Raw genomic sequence first — 11744 nt, 5'->3', positions numbered from 1 at the left:
TATAAATATCACAAAAGTTACTGCTTTCCTTGCAGTGAACAGTAAAAGCGCACGGTGTCAGTGTGCTGTTGAAAAAACGCTTTTCGCTTGTCGTCACCGCATTTTGGTTCCACCTCTTTATCGCATAGTTAAATACTGACAGAGTCGCTTGTATGATGGCTGCTGCCTTTTTAAACGTTGCTCCGTATTTTTGAACGTTTTTAAAACAGTCTGCACGTTTTCATACTAGGGGATATTGGATTACCTTCTTTGGGTAGTATTACTAAACTCGTAATGAACTGATACGTTTTGTTTTGATCATGGAACAAAGGGAGTGCGAGGAAAAAGGGGCGAGCGGACGGTGGATGAGATGCGTGGTTGCTGCGCTTTTGTGGACTGTGGCCTCGGCGCAGTTAAGATATTCAATTTCTGAGGAGGTGAAAGAAGGAACTGTGGTTGGAAATGTAGCCAAAGATCTGGGATTGGATAAAAACACACTGAAAGACAGGAAGTATCGGATTGTTACTAGTGCGACAGATCCTCTTTTTCATGTGGATCAGAACGACGGCATTCTGTATGTGAGCCGAAAGATCGACAGGGAAGAGGTGTGTGAACGAACTAGTACATGTGTGATGAATTTAAAAACCGTGCTAGAAAATCCGTTGGAGGTCCATTACGTTGGAATAGAAGTGCTGGATGTAAATGATCATTCACCCACTTTCCCAGAGAAAGAGACAACGCTTGAGATTTCAGAATCCCTGATGCCAGGAGCCCGAATCCCGCTACAACCAGCACGGGATCCAGACAGCGGTCCTTTCTCTATTCAGCAGTACAAGCTTAGCTCCAATGACCACTTTCGTTTGGAGGTTAAAGACAAAGGGGATGATGGTAAAATACCTGTACTGATTGTCCAAAAGTCTTTAGATCGGGAAATGTCAAGGAGCCATTTCCTCGTGTTGACAGCACTGGATGGAGGTAAACCTCCTAAGTCTGGCGAAATGAATATTCTAGTAAATGTTCTGGATGTAAACGATAATGCACCAGCCTTCTCTAAAGATGTTTACTCAGTGACGCTGGATGAAAACGCCCCAGTAGGCACCAGAGTCATTCAGGTAAATGCGACTGATTTAGATGATGGACCGAATGGAGACGTGATTTACTCATTCAGCAATAGTGTAAATCGAAAAGTCTTTAAGCTTTTCGACATAAACCCAACAACAGGTGTGATAACTGTAAAAGGATTAATTGATTATGAGGACAAGGACAAATATGAAATTGAAATCCAAGCATCAGACAAAGGTCTGGCTCCTCTGTCAACACAAAAAAGTGTCCTTATTAAGATAGTTGACATGAATGATAATGCACCTGAGATTGAAGTTACCTCATTTTCCAGCTCTATCCCTGAAGATTCCAGACCTGGAACTACTGTTGCTCTAATCAGTATCAGCGATTTAGACTCTGGACTCAATGGGAAAGTTATTTGTACGGTAAATGAAGATGCTCCTTTTGCTTTATCACATTCTTTACAAGACAAAATGTATTCTCTTGTGACCAAATCGCCTCTGGACAGAGAAAAACAGTCACAATATATCATAACAGTAGCTGCAAAAGATGCTGGTCAACCTTCATTATCATCTGAAAAGTCAATCAGTGTTGTGGTGTCAGATGTGAATGACAACAGTCCAGTGTTTTCACTCAGTCCATATACTTTCTATGTCACTGAGGGGAATGATCCAGGAGCCTCAGTGTTTTCTGTTAAAGCTTCTGATCGTGATGAGAATGAAAATGCTGTCATATCCTATCATATTGTCAGAGATGGAAGTGAAGATAATAAAGTCACTTCATTTCTAAACATAAACTCTGATAATGGAGATATTGTGACGCTGAAAAGTTTTGACTTTGAAACACTGAAAACTTTCCAATTCCAAGTTGTTGCCACAGATTCTGGAGCTCCGTCTCTCAGCACCAACGTCACAGTCAACGTGTTCATTCTGGATCAGAACGACAACGCTCCAGTCATCCTGTATCCACTCAGCTCCAACGGATCTGCTGAAGGTGTGGAGGAGATTCCCCGAAATGTCAACGCAGGACACTTGGTCACCAAAGTCAGAGCCTATGACGCTGATATAGGATATAACGGCTGGCTGCTCTTCTCACTGCAGGAACTCACTGACCACAGTCTCTTTGCTTTGGACCGATATACAGGACAGATCAGAACACTTCGCTCATTCACAGAGACAGACGAGGCTGAACACAAACTGGTCATACTGGTCAAAGACAACGGAAACGTTTCACTCTCAGCAACAGCTACTGTCATTGTCAAACTTGTGGAGCCCAAAGAGGCTTTTGCAGCGTCTGATGTCAAAAGTGCAGCAAAAGTTGATGATGATGACAACGTGACATTTTATCTGATGATAACTTTGGGATCAGTTTCTGTGCTTTTTCTCATCAGCATCATCATTCTGATTGCAATGCAGTGCTCCAAATCCACAGACTATACTTCCAAATATCTACAAGAGACTAATTATGATGGGACACTGTGTCACAGCATCCAGTACAGATCTGGAGACAAACGCTACATGTTAGTTGGACCCAGGATGAGTATAGGATCTACTATAGTTCCTGGCAGTCATGCAAACACTCTAGTGCTCCCTGATAGGAGGAGGGCATCTGAAGAGGTAAGAAAGAGCAATTAATTTAAAAGCAGTTCTTGTATGAATGGTGGTCACATAAGACAGACATATCCTTTTGATTTTCTTGTGCATAAAATACAGAATCCCACTACTTTTTCAGAATAGTTGCACAAAAATAGAGTAAAAACATCCGTATTTATTACTGAGGGAAATCAGGAGGTTGTGTGTTGATTGGACTGCTGACTTAAATTGTTGGATGACAGGTTGTTGTGTAGTTGGTTACATCACATAACAGACTGCTAATTGATTAGCAAACTACCCATTAGACTGCTGTTAGTGTCTTTTGTTGGTACTTTTAATCTATGTAGCTGAAAATCAAACGATCAAATAATCTTCAGACATGATCAAGTACTTCATTTTAGTATGATAAATGTCTTTCAAATCAACAAAGATTAATGTTGTATTTTGGGTATTACTGACAATTGTGCAAATTATTTATTAATATTTGGAAAAGGCTGCTTAAAGTAGTAACGCATTTGTGTTTTTAATCACAAAGAAACTTGGTTAAAACTAGAGTTACTTTCAATGAAGCAAAATAAATGATCCACTCATTCAAAGAGACTGACCATAAACTGAGGATGTTGCTCAACAAACTGGCAGCTGTCCGTGAATAGCAGGAAAAATTGAATTCTGGGGTTGACTGGACTTCACTTTTTCGTGTGACATTAATTTTGGTGACCTACCGGAATCATCAAGGTGCTGAAGTTTTTTTTTTTTTTTTTTAGGAATAGGAGCATATTTTGTTGTATTTAAAATGTAGCATCTCAGTTGTTTCGTGCTGACATCATTCTCAAGTGCTTTTGAATACACATAACACTGTCATCTTGTTATTGGATCGTGGAAAATATATACAAAAAGCTGCGTAGTTTTTCATAATGCTAGAGCGTTCAAGAACTGTGTCACAGTGCTTGCTGTGGAAACTGAAAACGCGCCTGGCTGTGGAAGGAGGTGTCGCTCTCCGTAGTGCTGAAAGTTTATCTTTAAAACGCAGCCATTTCATTTGACTTGTTGCAGAAGAAATAATCTAAATGCTGAGCACATTCTTTGAAAAAGTTTTCTTGAAGGGGAAAGGAATGCACCTTCGATCCATTGCTTTTTTTAAAAAAAAAAATCTGTCATACCATAACAACATACTTTTTGTGAATTTTTCCAGTTTTGTTCTCATTGTTGGATGCATTTTATCGATTAGACTATCTAATTTTTTTGCACACACATTGTTGCAATAACGTTGTGGATCGCATGGTGTCGGTATAAAAGCAGATAATGTCTCTCGAGTTTTTTTTTTCCGTCATCACCAATAGGTCCAACCCTGCATTTAGGAATTTCGCGTACAGTGCTTGAAGACAACACTAGCTTTTGATCATTCCCAGTGTTGTGCTCGGGATGGAGTGCGATTTGAAACGGAATACGGCTGTTGCTTCTTAATCATGCAGTAAAAAACTCGGGAATTGTTATTGCTTTTCTGTACATCATGGAACAAAGCGGACGCCAGGCGTGTGTCGAGCGATGGAGATGCGTCGCGTACATGGTGGCTTTGGTCATGTTTTGGAGCGAAGCCGCGGCTCAGATCAGGTATTCGATATCTGAAGAGGTGAAAGAAGGAAGTGTTGTTGGAAATATTGCAAAGGACTTGGGAATAGACAGGGTTACGCTGAAAGAGAGAGAGTATCGCATTGTTGGCAGCTCAACGGAACCCCTTTTTCATCTGAATAAAGACGACGGTATGCTGTATGTCAGCAGGAAAGTGGACAGGGAAGAGATCTGTGAACGAAGCAACGCTTGTATAATAAACCTTAAAACGGTGCTAGAAAATCCCCTGGAAATCCATTATGTGGCCATAGAGGTTCTGGACGTAAACGACCATTCTCCAGTCTTTCCAGAGAAACAGAAACGACTTGAAATATTTGAATCAACATTACCGGGAGCGAGATTTCAGCTTCAAACTGCACGGGACCCAGACGGTAGTCAGTTTTCTGTTCAGCAGTACAGACTCCGTCACAATGACCATTTTCGTTTGGAAGTCAAGGAGCGAGGAGAAGACCGTAAGATGCCCTTTTTGGTTTTACAAAAGCAGTTAGATAGAGAGGCTACGAGAGAACACAGGCTGCTGCTTACAGCTATTGATGGTGGAAAGCCAGCGAGATCTGGAACAATAGAAATAGTGATTGAGGTACTTGATGTAAATGACAATTGGCCAGTTTTTAGACAAGACGTATATTCTGCTGTGTTGAATGAAAATGCGGCCCCTGGGACGCTGGTTATTCAAGTTAATGCAACAGATTTGGATCAGGGAGCAAACGGCGAAATTGTTTACTCATTTGGTAAGGAAGTGGATCTAAATTTGCAAAAGCAATTTTATCTTGATTCAAAGACAGGTGAAATTAAAGTGATCGGTGAAGTTGATTTTGAAGAAAATCAAAGCTATGAAATTGATATACAAGCCTCAGATAAGGGCACTGTCCCGTTATCCACAGACAAAACTGTAATAATAAAGGTAATCGACCTTAACGATAATGCCCCTGAGATTGAAGTTACATCATTTTCCAAATCAGTTCCAGAGGATTGTAGAACTGGAACAACAGTAGCTTTGATCAGTGTGAATGATTTGGATTCAGGCCCTAATGGAAAAGTTTCCTGCTTCATAGGAGAGGATGTTCCTTTCACTATATCTCCATCCTTGCAAGATAATATGTACGCCATAGTGACTAAATCCCTGCTGGACAGAGAAGAAAAGTCTTTTTATGAACTCACGGTTGTCGCAAAAGACACTGGTGAACCATCACTCTCATCTGAAAAGACAATAACTGTAGTTGTATCAGATGTGAACGATAACAGACCTCAGTTTTCACTGAGTCCATATACATTCTATATTAGTGAAAATAATGACCTAGCAGCACCATTATTTTCAGTTAAGGCATCTGACCCTGATGATAGTGATAATGCACATATTGTATATCATATTCCCAGGGATGGGGGAGAAGGCAGTGTCAGTTTGTTTTTGAATATAAACTCTGAGAATGGAGAAATTATGGCGCTGAAAAGTTTTGACTTTGAAACGCTGAAAACTTTCCAGTTCCAAGTTGTTGCCACAGATTCTGGAGCTCCGTCTCTCAGCACCAACGTCACAGTCAACGTGTTCATTCTGGATCAGAACGACAACGCTCCAGTCATCCTGTATCCACTCAGCTCCAACGGATCTGCTGAAGGTGTGGAGGAGATTCCCCGAAATGTCAACGCAGGACACTTGGTCACCAAAGTCAGAGCCTATGACGCTGATATAGGATATAACGGCTGGCTGCTCTTCTCACTGCAGGAACTCACTGACCACAGTCTCTTTGCTTTGGACCGATATACAGGACAGATCAGAACACTTCGCTCATTCACAGAGACAGACGAGGCTGAACACAAACTGGTCATACTGGTCAAAGACAACGGAAACGTTTCACTCTCAGCAACAGCTACTGTCATTGTCAAACTTGTGGAGCCCAAAGAGGCTTTTGCAGCGTCTGATGTCAAAAGTGCAGCAAAAGTTGATGATGATGACAACGTGACATTTTATCTGATGATAACTTTGGGATCAGTTTCTGTACTTTTCCTCATCAGCATCATCGTTCTTATTGCAATGCAGTGCTCCAAATCCACAGACTATACTTCCAAATATCTTCAAGAGACGAATTATGATGGGACACTGTGTCACAGCATCCAGTACAGATCTGGAGACAAACGCTACATGTTAGTTGGACCCAGAATGAGTATAGGATCTACTATAGTTCCTGGCAGTCATGCAAATACACTAGTGCTCCCTGACAGGAGGAGAGCATCTGAGGAGGTAAGAGAGACTACTATATTTAAAAGCATTTCTGTTACGAATGGTAGTCATAAGTAAGATACAAATCTTGTTGGTTGAAGTGTGCATAAAGTACAGAATCCTACCCCCTTTTCAGAATAGTTGGACAGATATAGATCAAAAGCATATTCATTACTGAGAGAAATCCAGGAGTTGTGTATTGCTGAAACAGGTTACTTAAGTTGTTGGTTAACAGGTTGTTGTAAAGTTGTTGCTCACACATAACAGAGTATAGTTCCTGGCATCTATGCAAAAACACTTGTGCTCCCTAACATGAGGAGGGCATCTGAAGAGATTTGTGAATGCCTTAGTTTGTATTTCGCCCATCCATACTGTCTGTCTTGTTTATCATCATGATGTAGTAGGACACTTAGCTGGTAATCTGTTTTTTTTAATTGCAATGATGATCATCCTACTATTTTTTTTCTTTCATAGTAGTAACCATAATATATTTTTATATATTATTATTAGAATAGTGTAGTGCTCTCTGACAGTAGAAGAGCATCGGTAGAGAATTTTTTATTATTTTTTTTTTTGCAGAAAGCAGAAATTGATTTCATAAAGTAAATATAGTTTCTGTTATTTATTATCTAGGTTGTAGCTATCTAATGAAGATCACGTCTAATCGTGGTATATTTCATTAATTCTGAAAAATTGTAAGTACACTTTTTCCTGTTGTTTGCACATATCGAAACGTTTAAATGTGACATAAAAAGACAATTTAATACAATGTATCTGCACTGAAATAACAGCTCGCATGGTGTCACTGCTTGTGAATCTGAACGACTCTTGGTTGAACAGCCTCTACGTCAGTAGTTTGGTTCTGTTTCGCGACAGGGTGCACTCAAGGCGATGGCTTCGCATATTGGACTGTCTTATAAACATCCATTCTAATTCCAGTGGTTGTTATTTTTGATCGAAACGCATTTTGCAGTGTAAACTTGCATATTGATGACTGACCTCCCTTATCGTTTGATTTGTTTCTTTTTCTAAATTTTACGATGGCACGACGAGGGCGCAGCGCATGGTTGCAGCGCCTGATCCTTATTGTTTCTTTGGGTCTCACTTTTAATTTTACTTCGGCGCAGCTGCGATATTCTATTCCTGAGGAGCTCACGGTGGGTGCTGTTGTTGGAAATATTGCTAAGGATTTAGGACTGGATGTTGGTGCTTTGAATGCGAGAGGATTTCGCATCGTTTCTGGATCGACTGAACCCCTGTTTCAACTCAACCACAATGGCATCTTGCACGTTAACCGCAAAATAGATAGAGAAGAAGTGTGCGAACGGACCACTACGTGCATTATTAACATAAAGACAGTGCTGGAGAATCCCTTAGAGGTGCATTACGTCGGCGTTGAGGTTTTAGATGTAAATGACCACTCTCCCACCTTCTCGGACAATGAAACGCATCTAGAGATCTCAGAATCTGCTTTACCTGGAGCACGATTTCAGCTACAAGGCGCCCGTGATCCGGACAGCGACATGTTCTCTATTCAGCTGTATAAGCTCAGTCAAAATGACCACTTTCGATTGGAAGTTAAAGATAGAGGAGAGGATGGAAAAATTCCTATGTTGTATTTGCATAAACCGCTCGACAAAGAAGCTGCAAGAAGTCATAGATTGTTGCTGACAGCGGTTGATGGGGGAAAGCCTGCTAGATCAGGAACAATGGAAATTATCGTTCATGTTTTAGATGTGAACGACAATATGCCAGTATTTGTCAGAGAATCATATACAGCTGTACTTAAAGAAAATTCGCCTGTTGGCACAACTATCATACAAGTCAATGCCACAGATTTAGATGATGGTTTAAATGGGGAGGTTGTTTATTCGTTTGGGAATAATGTCAATAACAAATTACATAAACTTTTTGAGGTTGATGCAAATACAGGTGATATTATTGTTAAAGGACTCTTAGATTTTGAAGCAAAAGATAGATATGAGCTTGATATTAAAGCTTCTGATAAAGGACCAGTCCCGCTGGAAACAGAAAAAAGTGTTATAATAACTATTGTAGACCTGAATGACAACGCACCTGAGATTGAGGTGACATCCTTTTCGAGTGCAATTCCAGAAGACTCCAAACCTGGAACGACAGTAGCATTGATAAGTGTGAATGATGATGATTCAGGTGTAAATGGAAAGGTCATCTGTTATATAAGTGAGGATGTACCCTTCACTTTAACACCTTCTTTACAAGAAAATATGTATGCAATAGTCACTAAATCTCTGCTAGACAGAGAGCATCAATCCAAGTATGATGTAACAATAGTTGCAAAAGATGCAGGTGAACCTCCTTTATCATCTCAACGGACAATGAGTGTGACAGTATCAGATGTGAACGATAACAGTCCAGAGTTTTCAACAAATCCATATACTTTTTATGTCACTGAGAACAATATTGCAGGAGCCTCTTTATTTTCTGTCAGTGCTTGTGATTGTGATGAGGGTGATAATGCTCTCATATCCTATCATATTGTAAGAAATAGTGATGAACACAAAAAATTGACATCATTTCTAAATATAAACTCTGAAAATGGAGCTATTGTGGCACTGAAAAGTTTTGATTTTGAAACGTTGAAAACGTTTCAATTCCAAGTTGTTGCCACAGATTCTGGAGCTCCGTCTCTCAGCACCAACGTCACAGTCAACGTGTTCATTCTGGATCAGAACGACAACGCTCCAGTCATCCTGTATCCACTCAGCTCCAACGGATCTGCTGAAGGTGTGGAGGAGATTCCCCGCAATGTCAACGCAGGACACTTGGTCACCAAAGTCAGAGCCTATGATGCTGATATAGGATATAACGGCTGGCTGCTCTTCTCACTGCAGGAACTCACTGACCACAGTCTCTTTGCTTTGGACCGATATACAGGACAGATCAGAACACTTCGCTCATTCACAGAGACAGACGAGGCTGAACACAAACTGGTCATACTGGTCAAAGACAATGGAAACGTTTCACTCTCAGCAACAGCTACTGTCATTGTCAAACTTGTGGAGCCCAAAGAGGCTTTTGCAGCGTCTGATGTCAAAAGTGCAGCAAAAGTTGATGATGATGACAACGTGACATTTTATCTGATGATAACTTTGGGATCAGTTTCTGTACTTTTTCTCATCAGCATCATCGTGCTGATTGCAATGCAGTGCTCCAAATCCACAGACTATACTTCCAAATATCTGCAAGAGACTAATTATGATGGGACACTGTGTCACAGCATCCAGTACAGATCTGGAGACAAACGCTACATGTTAGTTGGACCCAGAATGAGTATAGGATCTACTATAGTTCCTGGAAGCCATGCAAATACTCTAGTGCTACCTGACAGGAGGAGAGCATCTGAGGAGGTAAGAAAGAGTGTTGTATTTAAAGACAGGTCTGATATTAAGCTAATGACAAATAAGATCCGAGAAATAATTGTACATAAAGTAGCAAATCACACTAGCCGTTCCAAATAGCGCAATAGAAGTGGTCAACAATTATATAAAATTCATCTGTGAGAGAAATGAGGAGGTTTGTGTGATGATGAGACAGCAGATTTAAGCTGTTGGTTTACAAATCCCAGTGGGCAGCCGCATTAGTGGGCTGGTGGACTGTCGAAAAATCCATCAAGTTTAAACTGGCCCTGTGTGTCTTTTTTACCAGACCTCTCTGTGTGCCTGTCATTTGAGGAGAATGTGAGCATGCTGACTCCCATCTATTCTCCTAGGCCAGTCCCAGCAGACAATTTCAGGACTGAATTTCTTTCCCAGGAGAACCCTGGTTGTATGACTCATATAGACCAGATTGTTACCTGATTAGCAAATTAAACTGCAGTTGGTGTGCTAGGTTGGTAGCTTAATGCTTAATGTTGTCTCCGAGTTTAAAATCTAATTTATCTCAAGAAATGACATTCTATTACATGTTTCACCCCAAACTCCAAGAAATAACTAGCTTCATGTTATATATTATGGCAAATTATTCATCAGATTAGTCAGAATATAAAAGGGATGCTGGTGCAAGTAATAATACTTACCCTAGTGTCTGTCATTATAACAGAACTTAACAACAGATTTAATGTCCCCTCATTGCTGCTTTGTATGTCATGCTATTTGAGGACCAGCTATTAATAATTTAAAATGAAATGTGTCTATTTCAGGCCATGTGTTGTGTGTAGATCATAAACTGGCTTTGAAAGAAAATAAGTGCCTCACTTTAGCAGATTTGTGAAGTAAGGAAAAGTTTTGGATTCCATTTAAAAGAAAAGAAAAAATACATGAAGTATAGTTTACTTCAGTGACAAGTGGCCTTCTGTGTCAGCTCTCCTGAAAATAGCACATATCATTTGTGAGCTAGTATATGCACAGGAATCTTTGTTCTCACACCTTGTATTGAAGCGTTTCTTTAAATCTGCATTAATTGATAATCCAGATGAGCAAAAACAGCTACTTGAAAAACATCCTGTGTAATATTTATGCATATTTATGTTTTTTTTTTCTCCTTTCATCGCGTATATCTGTTAGGGTTAAATGTGTGTGACTGGCTAAGAGAGTTTTTTGAGGTCTGTGCTTGCTGATGTAGTAGAGGTGATTGAGTGTGCCATGAATGGCTGGAGTTAAGACAGAGAGATGGGTAGAAAGAGCCTGAGGCAGGTGTGCAGTGAATCACAATGTGCAGCCAGTCCAGTGGGGGAGATCTCAGTTCACTCCAGGACTGAAAAAGCAAACACTTTATATTTTTGCTATTTTTCATTTGATTAGCTTATTCTGCTCAGGGCTCAGAAAATACTAGTGATGTAAAAGGGAGTACACAGTTCACTGACATGCAGTACTACACACAAGCTTTATACAGCATGAGCCCTTTTCAGTCACTAAAAAATAGGTCATATATTATCACATGTGTGGAGGTCTGAATACTAGACTTCTGGGCTGATTCTGTGTCGAATATTGTGTGTTGCCCATAGCAACACACTGGGAGATCCACCTCTCGGAGTCTACTGGTTTCCACAGACTAGCATGCGCTCAGTGGTCTTAGCAACAGCAACGGAAGAGGATGAACGAGGGAGGGAGGGATAGAGAGAGCAGTAGAGGAGGGGGAGGGGTAGTGGCTTTTGTATGGCTCATGTATAGACATCTCACAATATTTAATGAAAATGGGTTTATTTAGATAGAAACACATGGATTATGTGGATGAAAATGCCATTGTAAAGCAGGCAACAGATGGTGCAGATACTGAAGCAATCG

General features: G+C 40.4%; 3 protein-coding genes across 3 annotated transcripts; all 3 read left to right on the top strand.

Annotated features, from left to right (window-relative positions):
* The first annotated feature begins 182 nt into the window (after window positions 1-182).
* Window positions 183-2690, top strand: LOC110971965 (protocadherin alpha-3-like). Its single transcript, XM_022222379.2, has one exon. It carries the CDS (start codon window positions 300-302, stop codon window positions 2673-2675), a length of 2376 nt encoding a protein of 791 aa, XP_022078071.2. The 5' UTR covers window positions 183-299; the 3' UTR covers window positions 2676-2690.
* A 1305-nt stretch (window positions 2691-3995) lies between these two features.
* LOC110971963 (protocadherin alpha-3-like) lies at window positions 3996-6971 on the top strand. The gene has a single exon (XM_022222377.2). The coding sequence runs from the start codon at window positions 4144-4146 to the stop codon at window positions 6556-6558; it is 2415 nt and encodes an 804-aa protein (XP_022078069.2). The 5' UTR covers window positions 3996-4143; the 3' UTR covers window positions 6559-6971.
* A 124-nt stretch (window positions 6972-7095) lies between these two features.
* Window positions 7096-11569, top strand: LOC127535724 (protocadherin alpha-8-like). Its single transcript, XM_051954327.1, has one exon. The coding sequence runs from the start codon at window positions 7521-7523 to the stop codon at window positions 9978-9980; it is 2460 nt and encodes an 819-aa protein (XP_051810287.1). The 5' UTR covers window positions 7096-7520; the 3' UTR covers window positions 9981-11569.
* The last annotated feature ends 175 nt before the right edge of the window (window positions 11570-11744 follow it).

Source organism: Acanthochromis polyacanthus, chromosome 10 (assembly GCF_021347895.1).
Source record: "Acanthochromis polyacanthus isolate Apoly-LR-REF ecotype Palm Island chromosome 10, KAUST_Apoly_ChrSc, whole genome shotgun sequence".
In the NCBI taxonomy this organism is placed as follows: Eukaryota; Metazoa; Chordata; class Actinopteri; family Pomacentridae; genus Acanthochromis; species Acanthochromis polyacanthus.
The sequence above is the reverse complement of the archived record's forward strand: the minus strand, read 5'-3'. Positions and strand labels throughout refer to the sequence as shown.

Coding starts and splice junctions, on each gene's coding strand:
- LOC110971963 (XM_022222377.2), top strand. CDS start 4,144: ATGGAACAAAGCGGACGCCAGGCGTGTGTCGAGCGATGGAGATGCGTC.
- LOC110971965 (XM_022222379.2), top strand. CDS start 300: ATGGAACAAAGGGAGTGCGAGGAAAAAGGGGCGAGCGGACGGTGGATG.
- LOC127535724 (XM_051954327.1), top strand. CDS start 7,521: ATGGCACGACGAGGGCGCAGCGCATGGTTGCAGCGCCTGATCCTTATT.